General features: G+C 49.7%; 1 protein-coding gene across 1 annotated transcript in view; it reads right to left on the bottom strand.

Annotated features, from left to right (window-relative positions):
* SPATA7 (spermatogenesis associated 7) overlaps positions 1–23552 on the bottom strand; it is a 61468-nt gene that overhangs the window by 3055 nt on the left and 34861 nt on the right. The window contains exons 8-9 of the mRNA XM_077267578.1: positions 1956–2029; positions 1804–1842 (exon numbers count right to left, since the gene is read on the bottom strand). Of these exons, the coding sequence (XP_077123693.1) occupies positions 1804–1842; positions 1956–2029 (113 nt within the window). The remainder of the gene's footprint in view (positions 1–1803; positions 1843–1955; positions 2030–23552) is intronic.

Here is a 23552-nt window from a genome sequence, read left to right as displayed (position 1 = left end):
CACAGCCCACCTATCTTCTCCGTCCAGACTGATGGTCAGATGTTTCTTGGCCCAAACGTTTTTATGGACAAGACAAAGATTGAAACATCAAAACTGATTTAAGACACGGCCCAGGAGAAGGTAGGCTGAATCCAACCACCACTGAGAAAGATACACAAGTACAAGGTGTTCCGTTTCAGCCTACCTTTTCCTGGGCCATGTGTCTTATTAAACACCTTGTACTTCTGTATCTTTCTCATTGGTGGTCAGGTTTCAGCCTCCTCCCCTCAGCTGTGTCTCTGAGCACTAAACACATTGGACTTCTGGCCTCCAGGGAGGCTGCAGGTCATGAAGCCATTATTCTTCTCCAGTGCAGTAATTTTCCAGGTTGCTTGGTATCTGATCCTTCTCATGTCAGGCAGCTTTCTAGATTTTTTTCCTCCTTCACGTTTTTTGCCCCCCCGGTGACCATTTGCAGTAATATCTTTTTATAGTTCGGTGTTCATCCCAATATCTGAGCAATTGCAGGAGCTGCGTTCTCTGAAAAGTCCAAAACAGTCTTACAGAGTTGTGTAAATATCTTTTTTGACCCATTTGGATATAATAAAACAGGCTGCCTAATAATTCTGCACACTCTGATAAAGGGCACACCCCCTCATTACAGAAATACTCCTCACCAGATCTCCGCTATCCAATAAGCATTCAGGTTTATGCCGCTCAGAGGTGGGAAATCTGCATAAAAATGATGATGGGATCAAAATACTCTATTGTTTAATAATTGTACACACAGTGCAGTGTAAAATTAGTGGCCGATTGTTGGAGACCATTAAAGGGGCTGTCCAGTATTCAGAGTCAATTTTATTCTTCTCCACATAGGATGATGGGCATGGAAGGGGTTTTATAGTGATGGCAGAGGATGCGCAACCCCCAGACCCACCACCCACGCAGTGTGACTGCACCCCCCCATAGACCCAGCAAACAAAGTATGATGCCCCTGAGACCCAACCCACACAATATGACTGACTGCAGGCCACAAACCCCATAGCACAGTATGACTGTCCTCCAGGCCTCTCCCACACAGTATGACCACACACACTGTATAAAGGCATACCTCAGAATCCTCCACACAGTATGGCTGCAGCCCACAGATCCAACCACACAGTATAGATTGAGGCCCAACAGTCTCCTACACGTACTGATTAATAAAATGAAACAATTCAGAACAGCACACGGGAGGCGAGGTGGTCTGCGCAGCACAGAGGAGGTGAAGTGGCCTGCGCAGCACCCGGGAGGCGAGGTGGCCTGCGCAGCACAGAGGAGGGGAAGTGGCCTGCTCAGCACAGAGGAGGTGAAGTGGCCTGCGCAGCACCCGGGAGGCGAGGTGGCCTGCGCAGCACAGAGGAGGGGAAGTGGCCTGCTCAGCACAGAGGAGGTGAAGTGGCCTGCGCAGCACACGGGAGGCGAGGTGGCCTGCTCAGCACAGAGGAGGTGAAGTGGCCTGCGCAGCACACGGGAAGCAAGGTGGTCTGCGCAGCACACGGGAGGCGAGGTGGACTGAGGTTCAGCACAGCAGACACAAACTCGGGACATTATTGTGCCTGCTGCACAGAGACTCAGACACACAGGCTTAATGGTGGAACAGGGAGAGGACTGCTCCTCCTCCATTATTGTATGCTCCTGGATCTGCTTCCTGGGGAGACAGAATTTCAATGCTAAGGCACTGCCCCGGGCGCACTCACAGGCGCCATAGTGGCCGCTTGGTTTTCCACTTTTGGCGGTTCGCCAGTGAAGGTTTCTAATGATCATTCTCTGCCCAAAACTTACTCCGAGTGAATTTTCCAGATCGCTGACGACTTTAATTCACTAGAAAAAACAATGGAGTAATCGATTAGAAAAAGGCCACCGGGGATCGCTGTGCTCATAGTAAATAGATCATAATACATCACCCCCATCACTTCCCTCAGGGGTCTTCATACCTTGAGAGAGATCGCTGCAGTCGCTCTTCTGGCAAATCTTCATCACTCAGCAGCAGATTCTCATCATGACTTTCCTGGTGTAAGAATCACAGATAGTAAAAACCTTTTAATTATGCGCTGATTATTTTACAGATTCGATTACTTAATCTTCAATCTCTAATTGCAATCATTGACAGCAAGCAGAGATCTTACATCCTTGTGTACATTCAGACACTGCCCCCCTGTCCTGGTCATACAGGTCTAGTGCAGAGGTCGCTTCATTCCGTGCCACGTGTGGATTTGCTCCTTAAACCGGAAAATCATTATATATTCTGAAGTATAAGACGTAATGGGTGGCGGATTTACTGCCTGAAAATCTGGGGAGAAATCCACAGCATATCTGGGACATGTGAAAGCATCTTATCATCAGCGCTGCTGCCTTAGATGTGGCTCAAGATTTGAAGGGAGGGAACTTTTACTGAAATCCTTTTATTGTGGGCAACACAAGTGTGTGCAAAAGTTGTAAGAAAACCAAATTGCAGTTTTCCACGTACAATGATACGCAGAGCATGGAGACTGCACGATGAGTTAATAGTGATGTGTCAGTAAGCTCATTTTCTGGTCTTTAACAATTATGTCACTCCTGAATTTGTCATCTAGGTGAGTCTATAACTACATCAAAGCTCATAGCAAGTAAGAGTCAAGAAGAAGAGAGAAATGGTACAGACGCATCACTGGTAACTAGTGTTGAGCATTCCGATACCGCAAGTATCGGGTATCGGCCGATACTTGCGGTATCGGAATTCCGATACCGGTATTCCGATACTTGCCGCGTATCGGATACCGGAATCGGAAGTTCCCAGATTCAAAATGCACAAATTCATCCAATGAGAATGATTCCAAGTGTGGGCACATCCTGTTCAGCATGGAGGGCATGAAACTACTGGCATGGCTGTGATTGGCTGCTGAAATGATGTCATGATGCAGTTTAAAAGTCGCTGGCGCCATTTTGCGCTCACTCTGCTGTGAATTCAGTTAGTGACAGGACGCTGTTTGCTGACTGAGGGCCAGTTTAGAGATAGCGATTTGCTTCTTTGTGCTTTCCAAAGGCTAATTTAGCAACCGCTGTGTTCACCTACTATTCACCTTGCTTTTGCCTTGTAGCGCTGTTTTCACAGCGATCTGCAAGGTCTGTGTGTGTGAGTGCAGCCCACTCTAGTCTGAGTGCAGCCATAGGCCATCCATAGCTGGTTGTATTCAGTTCAGGGAGGGTGGTTCATTGCCTCATACTGTTCTTTTTTTTTTTTTTTTTTTCCAAGTAGTGTAGTCTGCTGCTAATTTTTTCAAAAAAATTCTATTAGTGTCTTTCCACCCGTCTCCAGCTAATTTGTGGAAAAACACTACATAGGATAACGTAGAGGAGGGTTTTTGGGCCTTGCAGCGCCGTTTACGGCTGTCTGCACGGTCTCCGTGTGACTGCAGCTCGCCCTGTAGTCTGTGAGCAGCCATAGCCTGGTTGTCTCCAGCTCAGGGTTCTTCACTGCATCATACCGCCAAATCAATTTTCATTTTGTTTTAAGTAGTGCAGGCTGCTGCACATTTTTTCAAAAAATTCCTATTAGTGTCTTTCCACCCGTCTCCAGCTAATTTGTGGAAAAACACTACATAGGATAACGTAGAGGAGGGTTTTTGGGCCTTGCAGCGCCGTTTACGTCTGTCTGCACGGTCTCCGTGTGACTGCAGCTCTATCTGTTGTCAGTTCAGCCCCCAAAAAATAAATAAATAATAAAGTTCACCAAACACACCAGTGACACCACTTTACATTTGTGTAGGCCACATTAGCTCATATTAAAGTCTAGTCCACACTTTAGAAAATTAGTGTTTCTTATACCTGTTAGGAGGAGTTGTTCAGGAATAAGCACACAAATCCGTTAGTACTTTTCTGCTTATCTTTATCAGTCAATCAAGATGAAGAAGGCAGTGAGTAAGGCACGTGGGCGTGGGCGCGGAGCAGGGAGGGGACGTGGGGATTCTGTGCCTGCTGCGGGCACCGGTGACTCATCAGCACCCACTTTCACCAGGGAACAGCCATTCATGCGCAGCTTTGTCGCAGAGCGCCGTACACCGCTGCTGCGTGAAGAACAAATTGAAGCCGTTGTCGGATGGATGGCAGCTAATGCATCAACTTCAATTAGTGCCACATCCTCTCAGACACAGAGCACTGGAGAGCAGCCATCTGTCTCTTCACCACCTGCCAAATTACCCAGGCAGACAGAGAGCCCAGGACAGGAGCCGTCTCTACTTCTGTTCTCTGAATCTCTTGGCTTGGAAACAGGGGGCCAGCCAAGCAGCATTGGAGAAATGGAAGAAGAGGCAGGGTGCAGTGATGCCCAACAGCTTTTTCTCTCTTCCTCTGAAGAGGCGGGTGGGCCAGTGGCTCCGTTCACCACATCGCAGGCCGCATCAGCTGATGATGACACTCAGGTGCCACTTACTGGTGCGTGCTCTGCTGCTGAGACTACCCAGGAGGAGCAGTTGGGGGCAGAGGGTAGTGTAGATGATGAGGTCCTTGACCCATCTTGGCGTGAGGGACAGGAAGGTGGTGGGAGCAGCTCTGAGGAAGAGATTCCCCGTACGGCCCAAAGAGGGAGAGGGAGGGGGAAGACTGCAGATCCTGCAGCCTCCGCTTTGGCACCCGTTAGGAGCATGTCTCTTCCAAAAGCCAAAAAGGGCGCTCCCAAGACTTGCAGTGCCTGGTCCTTTTTTGACACAGTTGCAGATGACATTTGCTATGTCAAATGCAAGGTGTGTCATCACAAAGTAAAAAGAGGGAAAAATGTCAGCAACCTCAATACCTCCAACATGTGGAAACATGTGCGCACCAGGCACCCGGCGGAGTTAGAAAAACACACTGAAGAGCTAGGCCAACCAACAGCGGCAGCTACCACCTCTTCAGCTCGTGTTGCCTCTTCCTCCAGCTCACACGCAGCTGGTTCGGCTTCCTCCCAGGATCGCCGTGGAAGAACCTCTGGCCCTGTTGTCCAGAGACCCGCTGTAATTCCACCCGCAGCACCACTTTCCCAGTCATCCACACACTCCCAGCCCAGTCTACAGCCATCGGTAGTACAGGCATGGGAGAAAAGGCGGCCTTTCTCGTCAAACCACCCACGAGCACAGGCTCTGACTGCAGGCATTGCCAAACTTCTGTCACTGGAAATGCTGTCATTCAGGCTGGTGGAGACTGACAGCTTCCGTGACTTGATGTCATTGGCAGTCCCACAGTACAATGTGCCCAGCCGCTTTTACTTCAGCAGGCAAGCCGTCCCTGCCCTGCACAAGCATGTGGAGGGACACATAAAACACGCGTTACTGAACGCCGTCAGTAGCAAGGTCCACCTCACCACCGATGCGTGGACCAGTCAACATGGACAGGGGCGATACCTTTCCCTCACTGCCCATTGGGTTAATGTCTTGAGCCGGGTACAGACCGTGCGAGTGGCGCAGGACGTGTCCTGCCCACTCCAAGGATTGCAGGAATCCATTCTGTACGCATTGACTCCTCCTCCTACACCAGTTCCTCAGAATCATCGCTGCAGGAGCCGTCACAGTCCACCTCCACATGGACCCGTGATGAACGTGTACCTGTTACGACCGACATGAGCACAGCCGTGGCCAAACGTCAACAGGCCGTCTTGAAATTAATTTTTTTGGAGAATCGAAGCCACACAGCGCAGGAGCTCTGGAATGCCATCAAGCAGGAGAGCGATGTGTGGTTTGTGCCAGCGAATCTCCAGCCAGGCATGGTAGTGTGTGATAATGGCCGAAGTCTGGTGGCAGCTCTGGGCCTCGGCAACCTCACTCACATCCCATGTCTGGCACATGTGCTCAATTTGGTCGTGCAGAGTTTTCTGAGGGACTATCCGGATCTTGATGCACTGCTGCACAAGGTCCGCCTAGAGTGTGCTCACTTGCGGCGTTCCAGCACGGCAAAAGCGCGCATTGCGGCTCTGCAGCGCCGACACCGCCTGCCGGAACATCGCATCATATGTGACCTACCTACCAGGTGGAATTCCACGTTACATATGTTGGAGCGGTTGTGTGAGCAGCAGCAAGCTGTAATGGAGTACCAGCTGCTTCAGGCGCAAAGAAGTCGCAGTCAGCGCCGTACAGACTTCACAACCACAGAGTGGGCCACTATGAATGACGTCTGCCAGGTTTTGCGTCCCTTTGATTATTCCACGCGGATGGCGAGTGCAGATGATGCATGACTGTCCCCCTTATCTGCCTGCTTGAAAAATCACTGCAAGCGCTAAGGGATGATGTTGTGGAAGAGGTGGAGGATGAGGATTCAGCATTTCCATCATCTTCTGGACAGTCAGCGCCACGTGGTTCCTCACAAACGCGTAGGCAGGGGACAGTTTGTGAGGAGGATGAGGAGGAGTCAATGGAGGAGGAAGACATCCGTCCAGAGGAGGGAGTTACACAATTGTCCAGTACTCAGTGTGTACAGCGAGGGTGGGGTGATGACGAGCGGGCAGAGATCACGCCTCCAGCAGGGGACAGCGTTTCTTGGGCAGTTGGCAGTCTGCAGCACATGGTGGATTACATGCTGCAGTGCCTGAGAAACGACCGCCGCATCGCCCACATTCTCAACATGTCTGATTATTGGGTGTTCACCCTCCTCGATCCTCGCTACCGGGACAACGTAGAAAGCCTCATCACACCGTTGAACCGGGAGCGAAAAATGCGGGAGTACCAAGACACACTGGTGAATTCCATCATCTTCTCCATTCCAACTGAGAGAAGTGCTGCTAGTGCATTCCAAAGCAGCTCAGTGCGTCCAGGCAGTGGTGGAGGCTCTGCACAAAGAGGGAGCAGAAGCAGTGCCTCTGCCCAAGGCAAGACCAGTATGGCCCAACTGTGGCACAGTTTTCTGTGCCCGCCACAAAAGTCTACACCATCACAGACGGCTCCAGTCAGCAGGAGGCAACGGTTCCGTCAGATGGTGACAGACTACATGTCTTGCCCTCTTGCTGTACTCCCAGACGGCTCTTCCCCTTTCAAGTTTTGGGTCTCAAAGCTGGATACATGGCCAGAGCTAAGCCAGTATGCATTGGAGGTGCTGTCTTGCCCTGCGGCTAGTGTATTATCGGAACGCGTCTTTAGTGCTGCAGGTGGTGTACTAACTGACCGTCGCATGCGACTATCCTCCGATAACGTTGACCGGCTTACTTTCCTGAAAATGAACAAGGCCTGGATCTCGCAGGAATTTGCCACTCCTCTTCCTGATTAAATAATTAGGTGACTGTCTACAGTATCCAGGTCTCCTGTTGTGTTCATCTTTCTACCACCTGAACTTAAATTCCTGGGCTCCAACACCGCCAGTTGAGGCTCAGAAGTGCCGTCTGCACAGTCAAAACATACGACCCAGTGTTATTGGGTTTCAGTAACGTCAGCTGATCCCCAGCTGTGTAGCCGGCAATGTGTCCTGCGACCGCCACGCTGACACAACAACTGAAATGTAAGGGAACCTGTCCCCCCCTCCCCCCAAGGCGTTTGTTACTGAAAGAGCCACCTTGTACAGCAGTAATGCTGCACAAGGAAAAGGTAGCTATTTTTGTTTAGCTCCTTGCACACGCAGAACTTAACACTTATAAAATGTGTCCACTGATACCGTAAAACCGTCCCGGAGGTGGGACTTTCCTTCGTAATATGACGCAGCACAGCCGTCATTCCTACCCCCTTTGCGCCGTGCCCCGGCTCCTCAGCGTTGTTTGATTCCGTCCCGGAGCCTGCGCTGTTATGTTATCCCTTGGCCAGGCACACTTAGCGCTGCCCGTCTTCTGACATCATTTGGTGTCAGGATGGCTGCGCCTGTGCGGCCGCGCTGGCCGAGAGCCCGCCTCGCAGTGTCTTCTGATTTAATCCCACTGGGGGCCTGAGATCCATGGACATGCGCAGTGCATATCTGAACCTCCACCTCTCACTCATCTCCCTACGGCTTCTTCAGACTGTGCGGTGTCAGCTGGTCCCTAATAGCATGCCACGGCCGTGACACCGCACAGTCTTAAGAAGCCGTAGGGAGGGGAGTGAGAGGCGAGGATATGCACTGCGCATGGCCACGGATCCCAGGCCCGCGGTGGGATTACATTAGACGACACTGCGAGGCGGGCTCTCGGCCAGCGCGGCCGCACAGGCGCAGCCAGCCTGACACCAAATGATGTCAGAAGATGGGCAGCGCTAAGTGTGCCTGGCCAAGGGATAACATAACAGCGCAGGCTCCGGGACGGAATCAAACAACGCTGAGGAGCCGGGGAACGGCGCCAAGGAGGTAGGAATGACGGCTGTGCTGCGTCATATTACGAAGGAAAGTCCCACCTCCGGGACGGTCACACGGTATCAGGGGACACATTTTATAAGTGTTTAGTTCTGTGTTTGCAAGGAGCATCATGAAAAGAGCCACCTTTTCCTTTTGCATCTTTTTTGCTGCACAAGCTGGCTCTTTCAGCTACACACGCCTTGGGGGGGGGTTAAAGGTTCCCTTTCGACTTTCTCCAATCAGGCTTCGGCCTACATTGTGTTCCTCTGCTTCTCCTCCTGTCCCTGGGCTCCAACACCGCTAGTTGTTGCCTGGTAGTGCTGTACGCACAGTCAACAGTCGCTCCTCTGTTATTGGGGTTCAGTAACGTCAGCTGTTCCCCTGCTGTGTGTGTGGCAATCCCTCCTATCTCCTCCACCTCCCCCTCCTGTCCCTGGGCTCCAACACCGCTAGTTGTTGCCTGGTAGTGCTGTACGCACAGTCAACAGTCCCTCCTCTGTTATTGGGGTTCAGTAACGTCAGCTGTTCCCCTGCTGTGTGTGTGGCAATCCCTCCTATCTCCTCCACCTCCACCTCCCCCTCCTGTCCCTGGGCTCCAACACTGCTAGTTGTTGCCTGGTAGTGCTGTACGCACAGTCAACAGTCCCTCCTCTGTTATTGGGGTTCAGTAACGTCAGCTGTTCCCCTGCTGTGTGTGTGGCAATCCCTCCTATCTCCTCCACCTCCACCTCCCCCTCCTGTCCCTGGGCCCCAACACCGCTAGTTGCCGTCCAGTAGTGCTGTACGCACAGTCAACAGTCCCTCCTCTGTTATTGGGGTTCAGTAATGTCAGCTGTTCCCCTGCTGTGTGTGTGGCAATCCCTCCTATCTCCTCCACCTCCCCCTCCTGTCCCTGGGCTCCAACACCGCTAGTTGCCGTCCAGTAGTGCTGTACGCACAGTCAACAGTCCCTCCTCTGTTATTGGGGTTCAGTAACGTCAGCTGTTCCCCTGCTGTGTGTGTGGCAATCCCTCCTATCTCCTCCACCTCCACCTCCCCCTCCTGTCCCTGGGCTCCAACACCGCTAGTTGCCGTCCAGTAGTGCTGTACGCACAGTCAACAGTCCCTCCTCTGTTATTGGGGTTCAGTAACGTCAGCTGTTCCCCTGCTGTGTGTGTGGCAATCCCTCCTACCTCCTCCTCCTCCACCTGTCCCTGGGCTCCAACACCGCTAGTTGCCGTCCAGAAGTGCTGTCCGCACAGTCCCAACAGTCCCTCCTCTGTTATTGGGATTCAGTAACGTCAGCTGTTCCCCTGCTGTGTGTGTGGCAATCCCTCCTACCTCCTCCACCTCCTCCTCCTCCACCTGTCCCTGGGCTCCAACACCGCTAGTTGCCGTCCAGAAGTGCTGTCCGCACAGTCCCAACAGTCCCTCCTCTGTTATTGGGGTTCAGTAACGTCAGCTGTTCCCCTGCTGTGTGTGTGGCAATCCCTCCTATCTCCTCCACCTCCCCCTCCTGTCCCTGGGCTCCAACACCGCTAGTTGCCGTCCAGAAGTGCTGTCAGCACAGAGCCAAACACCTCGCCAATGTGTTAGTGGGGTTCAGCACCGCCAGCTGTTCCCCTGCTGTGTATACGGCAACGTGTACTGCGACCGCCACGCAGGCACAACAAGTTAAATTTAAGGGAACCTGTCCCCCCCCCCCCTCAGGCGTTTGTTACTGAAGGAGCCACCTTGTGCAGCAGTAATGATGCAAAGGGAAAAAGTGCCTCTTTTCGTGGTGCTCCTTGCACATGCTGAACCTAACACTTATGAAAAGTGTCCCCTCCTACCGTGATACCGTCCGGTTGGTGGAACTTTCCTTTGTGATGTGACGCAGCACAGCCGTCATTCTTACCCCCTTGGCGCCGTGCGCCGCCTCCTCAGCGTTGTTTGAATCCGTCCCGGAGCCTGCGCTGTTAGGTTAGCCCTTGGCCATGCACACATTTTGAGCTGCCCGTCTTCTGACATCATTTGGTGTCAGGCTGGCTGCGCCTGTGCGGCCGCGCTGGCCGAGATCCCGCCTCGTACTGTCTTCTGATTTAATCCCACTGGGGGCCTGAGATCCATGGACATGCGCAGTGCATATCTGAACCTCCACCTCTCACTCATCTCCCTACGGCTTCTTCAAACTGTGCGGTGTCAGCTGGTCCCTAATAGCATGCCACGGCCGTGACACCGCACAGTCTGAAGAAGCCGTAGGGAGGGGAGTGAGAGGCGAGGGTATGCACTGCGCATGGCCACGGATCTCAGGCCCCCAGTGGGATTAAATCAGAAGACAGTACGAGGCGGGATCTCGGCCAGCACGGCTGCACAGGCACAGCCAGCCTGACACCAAATGATGTCAGAAGACGGGCAGCGCAAAATGTGTGCATGGCCAAGGGCTAACCTAACAGCGCAGGCTCCGGGACTGATTCAAACAACGCTGAGGAGGCGGCGCACGGGGGTAAGAATGACGGCTGTGCTGCGTCACATCACAAAGGAAAGTTCCACCTACCGGACGGTATCACGGTAGGAGGGGACACTTTTCATAAGTGTTAGGTTCAGCATGTGCAAGGACCATAATTAAAAGAGCTAAGTTTACCTTTTCCAGCATTAGTGCTGTACACGATGGCTCTTACAGCTACAAACGCCTGGGGGGGTTAAAGTTTCCCTTTCAACTTGCTCCAGTGCAGGCTTCGGCCTACACTCTGCTCCCTCTCCTCCTCCTGCTGACCCTGGGCTCTAACACCGCCAGTTGGGGCCCAGATGTGCTAGCTGCACAGAGCCAAACACCAGCCAATGTGTCAGTGGGGTTCAGCACCGCCAGCTGTTCCCCTGCTGTGTAGCCGGCAACGTGTCCTGCAACAGCCACGCAGACACAAGAACTGAAATTGAAGGAAACCTGTCCCCCCTCCCCCAGGCGTTTTTACGTTTTACAGCCACCTTGTACGACAGTAATGCTGCATGTGTGCAAGGTGGCTCAGAAACTTATTCTCCTTGCCCATGTTGAAGTGAACACGTCTAAAAATGAGTCCTCTGCGACCATTAAAACGTCCCTCAGGTGTGATTTTCCTTTGTATTGACACGCAACAAGCTCCTTGGTAGCGCTGCCCGTCTTCTGGCATCATTGTTTGGCTGCCTGCGCCTCTGCGGCCGTCTTGCCCCACACAACGCCCCTCGGTGTCTTATTTATTGGGACTGCGAGGGTGTGATTGATGGGCATGAACGGTGCATTTCTTCGCCTGTCCCTCATCTCCTTCCGCCTTCTTCGGACTGTGCGTCTTCATGGCCGTGGCATGCGATAAGGGATCAGCTGACGCCGCATAGTCTGAAGCGGGTGTAAGAACCCAAGCGAGAGGCGAACATATGTACTGCGCCAGGCCATGAATCCCAGCCCCGCAGTGTTTTAACAATGTTAAGACACTGGGGGGCTGGGATTCATGGTCATCGCAAACCGCAACGGCCGACATAACATGATGTCAGAGGATGGGCAGCGCTAACAGCGCAAGGCCAAGGGATAACACAAAAGCGCAGACTCCTGTGCAACAAATAACGATGCTCAGGAGGCCGCGCAAAGCACCAAGGTGGCATTTTTGCCAGCTGTACTGCGTCTCTTTACGAAGGGAACTCACGCCTCAAAATCAGTTTGACTGTGTAAGGGCCTAAATGTTATACGTGTTCCTTTCAGCGTGTGCAAGGAGCAAAATTAAAAGAGCAACCTTTGACTTGTGCAGCATTACTGCTGCATAAGCTGTGGCTCTTCTACTTTGTAACCCCTGAGGGGGGGTTAAAGGTTACCTTTGAAATTGGTTCAATTAGGCTTCGGCCTACACTCTGCTCCCCCTGCAGAGCCCGGGCTCCAACACCGCCAGTTGGGGCCCGGTACTGCTAGCTGCACAGAGAAAAACACCAGCCAATGTGTCAGTGGGGTTCAGCACCGCCAGCTGTTCCCCTGCTGTGCAGCCGGCAACGTGTCCTGCAACAGCCACGCAGGCACAACAGACCCAAAGCTGCCGCCAGTGCAGGCTTCGGCCTACACTCTGCTCCATCTCCTCCTCCTGCTGACCCTGGGCTCCAACACCGCCAGTTGGGGCCCGGTACTGCTAGCTGCACAGAGAAAAACACCAGCCAATGTGTCAGTGGGGTTCAGCACCGCCAGCTGTTCCCCTGCTGTGTAGCCGGCATCGTGTCCTGCAAAAGCCATGCAGACACAAGAACTGAAATTGAAGGGAACCTGTCCCCCCTCCCCCAGGCGTTTGTACGTTTTACAGCCACCTTGTACAGCGGTAATGCTGCATGTGTGCAATGTGTCTCATAAACGTATTCTCCTCGCACATGTGGAACTGAAAACACGTCTGAAATGTGTCCTCTGTGTGACCATTTAACCGTCCCGGTGGTGTGACTTTCCTTTGTAATGACACGCTGCAACCCCCTTGGTAGCGCTGCCCGTCTTCTGGCATCATTGTTTGGCTGCCTGCGCCTCTGCGGCCGCCCTGACCCACACAACGCCCCTCGGTGTCTTATTTATTGGGACTGCGAGGGTGTGATTGATGGGCATGAGCAGTGCATCAGTTCGCCTGTCCCTCATCTCCTTCCGCCTTCTTCAGACTGTGCGGCTTCATGGCCGTGGCATGCGATAAGGGATCAGCTGACGCCGCACAGTCTGAAGCGGGTGTAAGGACCCGAGTGTGAGAGGCGAACATATGTGCTGCGCCAGGCCATGAATCCTAGCCCCGCAGTGTTTTAACAATGTTAAGACACTGCGGGGCTGGGATTCATGGTCATCGCGAACCGCACCGGCCGACATTAAATGATGTCAGAAGATGGGCAGCGCTAACAGCGCTAGGCCAGGGGATAACACGACAGCGCAGACTCCTGTACAGCAAATAACGCTCAGGAGGCTGCACCCAGCACCAAGGTGGGATTCTTGACATCTGTGCTGCATCTCATTACGAAGGGAACTCGCGCCTCCAACACAGTTTGACTGTATAAAGGGCTAAATGTTATACGTGTTTCATTCAGCGTGTGCAAGGAGAAAAATTAAAAGAGCAACCTTTGACTTGTGCAGCACTACTGCTGCATAAGCTGTGGCTCTTCTACTTTGTAATCCCTGAGGGGGGGTTAAAGGTTACCTTTGAAATTGGTTCAATTAGGCTTCGGCCTACACTCTGCTCCCCCTGCAGAGCCCGGGCTCCAACACCGCCAGTTGGGGCCCGGTACTGCTAGCTGCACAGAGAAAAACACCAGCCAATGTGTCAGTGGGGTTCAGCACCGCCAGCTGTTCCCCTGTGTTGCAGCCGGCAACGTGTCCTGCAACAGCCACGCAGGCACAACAGACCCAAAGCTGCCGCCAGTGCAGGCTTCGGCCTACACTCTGCTCCATCTCCTCCTCCTGCTGACCCTGGGCTCCAACACCGCCAGTTGGGGCCCGGTACTGCTAGCTGCACAGAGAAAAACACCAGCCAATGTGTCAGTGGGGTTCAGCACCGCCAGCTGTTCCCCTGCTGTGTAGCCGGCATCGTGTCCTGCAAAAGCCACAAGAACTGAAATTGAAGGGAACCTGTCCCCCCTCCCCCAGGCGTTTGTACGTTTTACAGCCACCTTGTACAGCGGTAATGCTGCATGTGTGCAAGGTGGCTCATAAACGTATTCTCCTCGCACATGTGGAACTGAAAACACGTCTAAAATGTGTCCCCTGTGTGACCATTTAACCGTCCCGGTGGTGTGACTTTCCTTTGTAATGACACGCTGCAACCCCCTTGGTAGCGCTGCCCGTCTTCTGGCATGATTGTTTGGCTGCCTGCGCCTCTGCGGCCGCCCTGACCCACACAACGCCCCTCGGTGTCTTATTTATTGGGACTGCGAGGGTGTGATTGATGGGCATGAGCAGTGCATCAGTTCGCCTGTCCCTCATCTCCTTCCGCCTTCTTCAGACTGTGCGGCTTCATGGCCGTGGCATGCGATAAGGGATCAGCTGACGCCGCACAGTCTGAAGCGGGTGTAAGGACCCGAGTGTGAGAGGCGAACATATGTGCTGCGCCAGGCCATGAATCCCAGCCCCGCAGTGTTTTAACAATGTTAAGACACTGCGGGGCTGGGATTCATGGTCATCGCGAACCGCACCGGCCGACATTAAATGATGTCAGAAGATGGGCAGCGCTAACAGCGCTAGGCCAGGGGATAACACGACAGCGCAGACTCCTGTACAGCAAATAACAACGCTCAGGAGGCTGCACCCAGCTGGGATTCTTGACATCTGTGCTGCGTCTCATTACGAAGGGAACTCGCGCCTCCAACACAGTTTGACTGTATAAAGGGCTAAATGTTATACGTGTTTCATTCAGCGTGTGCAAGGAGAAAAATTAAAAGAGCAACCTTTGACTTGTGCAGCACTACTGCTGCATAAGCTGTGGCTCTTCTACTTTGTAACACCTGAGGGGGGGTTAAAGGTTACCTTTGAAATTGGTTCAATTAGGCTTCGGCCTACACTCTGCTCCCCCTGCAGAGCCCGGGCTCCAACACCGCCAGTTGGGGCCCGGTACTGCTAGCTGCACAGAGAAAAACACCAGCCAATGTGTCAGTGGGGTTCAGCACCGCCAGCTGTTCCCCTGTGTTGCAGCCGGCAACGTGTCCTGCAACAGCCACGCAGGCACAACAGACCCAAAGCTGCCGCCAGTGCAGGCTTCGGCCTACACTCTGCTCCATCTCCTCCTCCTGCTGACCCTGGGCTCCAACACCGCCAGTTGGGGCTCTAGGAAGACAAGCTTGAATAGGTCCCCATCCTGGTTCCAGCACCGTCAGCTGGTTCCGGGCAGAGCCTTTGGCTTAGGTGCCTCCCTCTGGGTATCCGAGTTCCACCAACGTCAGGTGGTCCTTGGTAGTGCTTTCAGGCACGGGTACCTCCTGCTTAGTAACCGGGTTCCAGTAACGTCAGCTGGTCCTCGGTCGTTCCATTGGCTCTTGGACATTCGGCTACCCATCCGGGTTCCAGCACCGTCAGCTGGTTCTCGGCAGTGTCTTTTGCTCTTGTAACTTCTGCTCCCCATCCTGGTTCCAGTACCGTCAGCTGGTTCCGGGCAGAGCCTTTGGCTTAGGTGCCTCCCTCTGGGTATCCGAGTTCCACCAACGTCAGGTGGTCCTTGGTAGTGCTTTCAGGCACGGGTACCTCCTGCTTAGTAACCGGGTTCCAGTAACGTCAGCTGGTCCTCGGTAGTTCCATTGGCTCTTGGACCTTCTGGTAGCCATCCGAGTTCCAGTTCCATCAGCTGTTTCTCGGCATTTTCTCAGCCTTCTTGTACCTTCTGCTACATTTCCAAGTTCAAGAGACTAAACACGATGACCCAAAAGACCACCCCTAAGATGACGACGACACTAGAGACGACAACCACCGTGATGACGACGACCCTGGAGACGATGACTCTGAAGACCACCCTGATGACGACGACCCCGGAGACGACAACCACCGTGATGACGACGACCCTGGAGACGATGACCCTGAAGACCACCCTGATGACGACGACCCCGCAGACGACGACCCTGGAGACGACGACGACCTGGAAGACCGAGAAGCAGAAGAACAAGAGGCTGCAGAACAAAGAGCAGAAGAACATTAAGCATAACACTAAATATCAGAGCAAAAGATATTATCTAAATTATAAGCAGAAGAAGACTAAGCAGTGTATGGGGGTGAGTCCGTTCCTCCTCGTAGTGCCCCTGGATAAAGCCTGATGCTGCAGGCCAAACTGAACGCGGACAAATGTAACTGTTTTGTGACAGGCAGAACGGAAGGTGTAATCTTCAAACTTTTATAGATAACAACTACGGGAATGCCTGTCACAAATAAGAATATGATGAAGAAGTTGAATATGAAGAAGATAATAGTAAAATAAAAAGAATATGAACAATGTAACAAAAAAAATAATAGGTAGAAGATGAAGAAGAAGATGAATAAGGTGAAGAAGTTGATGTCAAAGAAGCTGATGATGAGGATAATGAAGAAGAAAGTGTGGGAGAAGTAAAAAAGAAGGTGAAGGGCGTGGAAGTAGTGAAACATCAATGTCTGACAAAATAAAATAAAAAAAAATAACAGTCAAAATCTTTCTAACGCCGAACGTCATAAAAAAAAATAAAAATCCTGCTATTCTATTTGATTGGGCTAAACCTCTGAGCCTTTAATGTCTCCGCCACCTCCCCCAATACATCCTACATTATTCTTAGTTGTTTTCCTTCATGTAGAATGAACCTACAAGTTTATAAAGGGTTTATTTTAATTCCGATATTTTCGTCCCATTGACTTGCATTGGGATCGGGTATCGGTATCGGATTAGATCCGATACTTTGACGGTATCGGCCGATACTTACCGATACTTTCCGATATCGGAAGGTATCGCTCAACACTACTGGTAACACATTCTGCTGTCTGAACAGAGTAGAACGATACTTAGAGGATGGAGGCGACAATCTGGCCAAAATGTTGCAATTTGGATCTCAAAATACTGGCATTTCCACTGAGCACACCCCCAACCCTAACCGCATACCCCAAACACATACACTGTGAGGATACCACAACCTTAAACACATACACTGTGAGGATACCACAACCTTAACTGCATACACTGCACATACCTCAACCTCATACACAGAGCATATCCCAACCTTAACCACACACACTGAGCATACCCCAAACACATACACAGCATATCCCAACCTTAACCACACACACTGAGCATACCCCAACCACATACACAGCATATCCCAACCTTAACCACACACACTGAGCATACCCCAACCACATACACAGCATATCCCAACCTTAACCACACACACTGAGCATACCCCAACCACATACACAGCATATCCCAACCTTAACCACACACACTGAGCATACCCCAACCACATACACAGCATATCCCAACCTTAACCACACACACTGAGCATACCCCAAACACATACACAGCATATCCCAACCTTAACCACACACACTGAGCATACCCCAACCACATACACAGCATATCCCAACCTTAACCACACACACTGAGCATACCCCAACCACATACACAGCATATCCCAACCTTAACCACACACAGAGCATATCCCAACCTTAACCACACACACTGAGCATACCCCAACCACATACACAGCATATCCCAACCTTAACCACACACACTGAGCATACCCCAACCACATACACAGCATATCCCAACCACATACACAGAGCATATCCCAACCTTAACCACACACACTGAGCATACACAGAGCATATCCCAACCTTAACCACACACACTGAGCCTACCCCAACCACATACACAGCATATCCCAACCTTAACCACACACACTGAGCATACCCCAAACACATACACAGCATATCCCAACCTTAACCACACACACTGAGCATACCCCAACCACATACACAGCATATCCCAACCTTAACCACACACACTGAGCATACCCCAACCTTAACCACACACACTGAGCATACCCCAACCACACCCCAACCACATACACAGCATATCCCAACCTTAACCACACACACTGAGCATACCCCAAACACATACACAGCATATCCCAACCTTAACCACACACACTGAGCATACCCCAACCACATACACAGCATATCCCAACCACATACACAGAGCATATCCCAACCTTAACCACACACACTGAGCATACACAGAGCATATCCCAACCTTAACCACACACACTGAGCATACCCCAACCACATACACAGAGCATATCCCAACCTTAACCACACACACTGAGCATACACAGAGCATATCCCAACCTTAACCACACACACTGAGCATACCCCAACCACATACACAGAGCATATCCCAACCTTCAAAGTGAACATATATCCCTTTAAAACGCAACTTTTAATGATATTAATATAAAATTTAACACCATACAGTGTGTCTCCCAGCAAAAAATATTGCTAAAAATTACCCAAGGTGACCACCTAGCAAATACCCTACAATGAACTAGCTATAACCTGCCTTGCTGTGGAGGTTGGCACCCTAAACACGCTTTTTTGGCGCCCCCACTCACCGTAGACTGTCCCTTTCTGCCCTATCTCACCCTATATACAAAGGTGAGAAAACAATATTTAATAGAACAGAAATGAAAAAAGCAAAATAATTTATTGGTCACACCAACCCATATATAAAAAATAAATATAATGAACTTAGCAAAAATAGGGAGGAGGGTGCAAGGCAGAGCAACATGCAGTCATATATAATTTAAATGTGCATCCAACTGACTGCAAAGTGATAACTCACAATAATAAGTATATTGCCAGGTTTTGCCATATCATAACGGCAATAAATCAGTATCAAAAAACAAACAAAACAAAAGAAAGAGGCACAGGAAAGCACCCATATAATATTATACCATCTAGAGTATCACCAGAGATAGCTTAAAGATTAGATAGTGCCCATAGATGAGGACACACATTCAATAATCCATACAAGATAAACTGTTTCTATGCAATGGTAAAGATGGGGATCACTTATCCTGATAATGTATGCCTCTGTACGCCTCAACGCGTTTCCCCGTGGTACGGTTCATCAGGAGGCCCATCACACGTCAGATACCAGATGCCATGGATAAAAAAAGGCATAACCGGCGGTTACCCCCGGGCGGAATTAAGTACCCCCGTTTATACATATGCTCCAATCAGCGCCACCGCCAAATCAGCGGTGGCTAAGAGAAACAAGCATTCAGGTGTTTTACCTGCCATATCACAAACATAGATTACGCCATCCGGCGCGAGTCCCCAGACATTGCGCTCACCCACCGGTGCCTCCATTTTAGTTCTCAGCCACTTACAGCGCCGCAGCGTGCGTTCCACCTCAGGGCGCAGGACCGGAAGCGACTCCTACCGTTCATCTGACTGTGGTAAACCTTACACATCCAGAGATAATGCGCATGCCCAGTGGTGTCTACCCGCTTTGTAGAGAATCAGAGTAGTTCTATCCAACTCCAGCATATCACTCAAATACAGCGGTATTGCGCATGTCCAGGTTATTTATATAAGGTAAACCAGATATCTTATCAGTAAAACTGCGGTATCAGTGGGATTTTTAGGAGCTCAATATCAAAAGTATCCTTACAAAAAAATATGGCAGTATTATTAATAGAAAAACAGAACTAATGAACAAACAATAAATTATAATAGATCCCACAATGGGGTGTATGCAAACGCACCCAAGTAACATGGCTTCATTAATCAAAAAATACATGCCCAAAAACACTTAAAGAGCCCATAAATGGATCCAATCAGTAAAGGTACATAAAATCAAATAAAGCAGGTATATGAAAGATACTCATTAAGACCCTTCGGGGATAGAGATTGTAATCTATACATCCACTCTGTTTCTTTACGTAGGATGGCCCTATCCAGATTGCCACCCCTTACTTTAGGTCTAATCAATTCCACCATATTGAAGGTGATTTCTCTCAAATTCCCTGCATGTACCTCGTTCATATGTCTGGCAATCGGGGTATCCCTTTTATTTCTTACATCGCTCATGTGCTCTCCAACCCTTACTCTCAATTCCCTAATCGTTTTGCCGATATAGTCTTTCGGGCAAGAGCACGTGGCTTTGTATACCATCCCGGTTGACTTACAATTTCCGAAGTCTCTGATCTGATATACTCTCCCATTTGACGCACTACAGAAGGTCTTGCACTGTACCATCATTGTACACTTTGAGCAGTTACCACATCTGAAAAAACCACATGGTTGCCTGTCAAGCCATGTACCCTCCTTCTTGGGCTTCTCATATAAGCTGTGAACAAGGGAATCCCCAATGGTTCTCCCTCTCCTGTATGTAATGCTTGGTCTAGGGGACACCAAATTTTTCAGTCTGGGGTCCGCAAGCAAGATATCCCAATGCTTGCGAAAGATCTGAAATACCCTATTAGACTGTCCATCATAGGTACCTATCATCCTGACAACCTTCTCAGTTGTTTCACGATCCCTCTTAGCCAGCAGGGACTGCCTATTGGTTGTCAGGGCCTCCCTAAACGGGCCATCCAGTACCTCTTTGGGATACCCCCTTGCTCTGAACCTCCCATATAGGTCTTTAGCCTGTTTCCTAAAGACCCCCACATCTGAACAATTTCTCCTAACCCGTAGGAACTGCCCTTTAGGTATTCCTCTCCTCAAGGGCAAAGGATGATGGCTTGTCCACTTCAACAAATTGTTAGCCGCAGTGGGCTTCCGAAAGGTACACGTATCGATCCCTCCATCCTGTCTTTTTGAAATGGTTAAATCAAGGAAATTTATACTGTGCTCATGGTGTTCCGATGTAAATCTTAAACCGATAGCATTGACGTTCATACTCTCAACGAATCTGCAGAACTCACTTGACGACCCGGACCAAAATATCAGTATGTCGTCAATATATCTGGCCCATAGTGTAATCAGCGGGCTCCACCATGCTTCCTCCTCCCCAAAAACCTGGGTTTCCTCCCACCAGCCCAGGAAGATGTTAGCATACGTGGGGGCACAAGGGCTCCCCATCGCTGTACCTCTGAGCTGGTGGAAGTACCTCCCATTAAACAGGAAGTAATTGTGGGTAAGGACGAATGACAATAAACTCAACACAAACCCATTGTGCTCCACACACTCCACCGCCCTTGTTTTCAGGAAGTGCGCCACGGCTTTACTTCCAAACTCATGCGGGATACTACTATAAAGCGCCTCCACGTCTATCGACGCTAACAGTATGTCATTTCCTACAGTAATCCCATCTAGCATAGATAATAAATGGGATGTATCTCTCACATGAGATGGAAGCTGAGTAACAAATGGTCTTAATACCCTATCCAGGTACACCCCGCTATTTTGCGTGAGCGAGTCAATCCCAGATACTATGGGTCGGCCCTTCAAGGGCTCCAAGCCCTTGTGCACCTTGGGTAAGGTATAAAACGTTGCAGTCATGGGTTTTTTGGGTAACATAAATTTATATTCACTGTCAGATATTAAACCGTCCTCCTTAGCTTTGTCCAAAATATCCCCCAATTCCCTCCTGTATTCAATTGTGGGATCCTTCACCAACACCTCATAGGTGTCATGTTCATATAGTAAAGCATGGCACATATTCAGATATATCACATGGTCCATTATGACAAGGTTACCACCTTTATCCGAGGCTTTTATAATAATTTCCTTGTTCTTCTCCAGCCTCTTTAAGGATGCTCTCTCACCGTATGTCAAATTATTCGCCCATTCATGACCTTCACTCTTGATTTTAGACAGATCATCCTCCACCAACTTCATAAAAATATCTATACTAGTGATGTCACTGATGGGTGGCATCCCAGTACTTTTGTTCTTTAAATTCGTAAAGGGGCCCTTACCTCTCGCCTGATCATTCTCAGTTAACAGATCCGTAAGAGCACGCCAGCTTTCAATATCGTCCTCCGCTATACCCAGACTCCTACAGTGTTCCAAATCATTTTGTTGAAAAAACAGCCTCCATTTCAAATTTCGTCCAAATAGGTTTAGATCCTTAACCCATCTAAAACAATCATAAGAGCCCGTGGGGACAAAATTTAAACCCCTTCCCAGTAGGGAATAATCCTCTTTAGTTAGTACATGTGAGGAAAGATTAATAATTTCACCTTGCCCTATACTGCTTTTCTCCTCAGGTCGTATCCTCCAGTGGGACCCCGATCTAAAAAAGAAGAAGATGTTTGAGGTACTAATGAAGAGGTAGATGATGAGGGTGTACCCTGATGCACTCTGGGCTCTCTGCCGCCCCCTCTTTGCCTTTGTTGATATCTCGGCATACGCCATTTTCCTCGCGGCTGCCTACCCCTCCCCCTAAATGTGGTGAAATTTTCTGTTCTCTCCGTATCTGATGTATCTATGTCAGATGACGATACCTCCGATTGAACACCACTCTGATAATTGTACGCTCTATTTTCTTTAAACTCGCTCAGGTCCCGTGTAAATTGCGTGTGTTTACGATCTTTTAAATTAGATTGAAATCTCTCCACAGATGTTTGTAGCGTGTTCTCACGCCTAATGAAGTCTGGGTCTAATTTATGCCTCTGAGCCTTTTCAATCAAATTATTCAATTTTTTGGTTGACTCCTCAAACAGCTTTTTCTCTTCTATAAGGAGCAATTGCATAAATCTTATCGACGCCTCAGTTGACTCCTTTGTCCACGCCACCAATAATTGAGGGTTAGCAGTCCTAGGTGAGGGTTGGATATCTATACGAAGGCCCTTAGGGACAATTTTGTTTTTTATATAATTTTCCAGCCCCTTAGTTTCCCACCAGGATTTTATGTTCTCCTTATAGGCTATATACAGTTCCTTAAATAGTGTTTTAAGTGATGGATTCTCTGCACTCTCAGTTGCTTCGTAATTGGTTGAAAACACCTGATTGGCGTCCTGCGCCCATACATCCGTGTTAATGGGATTTGACAAAAAACTAGCCATGTTACAATGTATTTATTTCATCTAACATTTCAGATTTTTAGCGGGAATTTTTTAACAGCAAAGTGAACATATATCCCTTTAAAACGCAACTTTTAATGATATTAATATAAAATTTAACACCATACAGTGTGTCTCCCAGCAAAAAATATTGCTAAAAATTACCCAAGGTGACCACCTAGCAAATACCCTACAATGAACTAGCTATAACCTGCCTTGCTGTGGAGGTTGGCACCCTAAACACGCTTTTTTGGCGCCCCCACTCACCGTAGACTGTCCCTTTCTGCCCTATCTCACCCTATATACAAAGGTGAGAAAACAATATTTAATAGAACAGAAATGAAAAAAGCAAAATAATTTATTGGTCACACCAACCCATATATAAAAAATAAATATAATGAACTTAGCAAAAATAGGGAGGAGGGTGCAAGGCAGAGCAACATGCAGTCATATATAATTTAAATGTGCATCCAACTGACTGCAAAGTGATAACTCACAATAATAAGTATATTGCCAGGTTTTGCCATATCATAACGGCAATAAATCAGTATCAAAAAACAAACAAAACAAAAGAAAGAGGCACAGGAAAGCACCCATATAATATTATACCATCTAGAGTATCACCAGAGATAGCTTAAAGATTAGATAGTGCCCATAGATGAGGACACACATTCAATAATCCATACAAGATAAACTGTTTCTATGCAATGGTAAAGATGGGGATCACTTATCCTGATAATGTATGCCTCTGTACGCCTCAACGCGTTTCCCCGTGGTACGGTTCATCAGGAGGCCCATCACACGTCAGATACCAGATGCCATGGATAAAAAAAGGCATAACCGGCGGTTAC

Source organism: Ranitomeya variabilis, chromosome 1 (genome assembly GCF_051348905.1).
Source record: "Ranitomeya variabilis isolate aRanVar5 chromosome 1, aRanVar5.hap1, whole genome shotgun sequence".
Classification (NCBI taxonomy): Eukaryota; Metazoa; Chordata; class Amphibia; order Anura; family Dendrobatidae; genus Ranitomeya; species Ranitomeya variabilis.
This window is presented reverse-complemented; position numbering and strand designations above follow the sequence as displayed.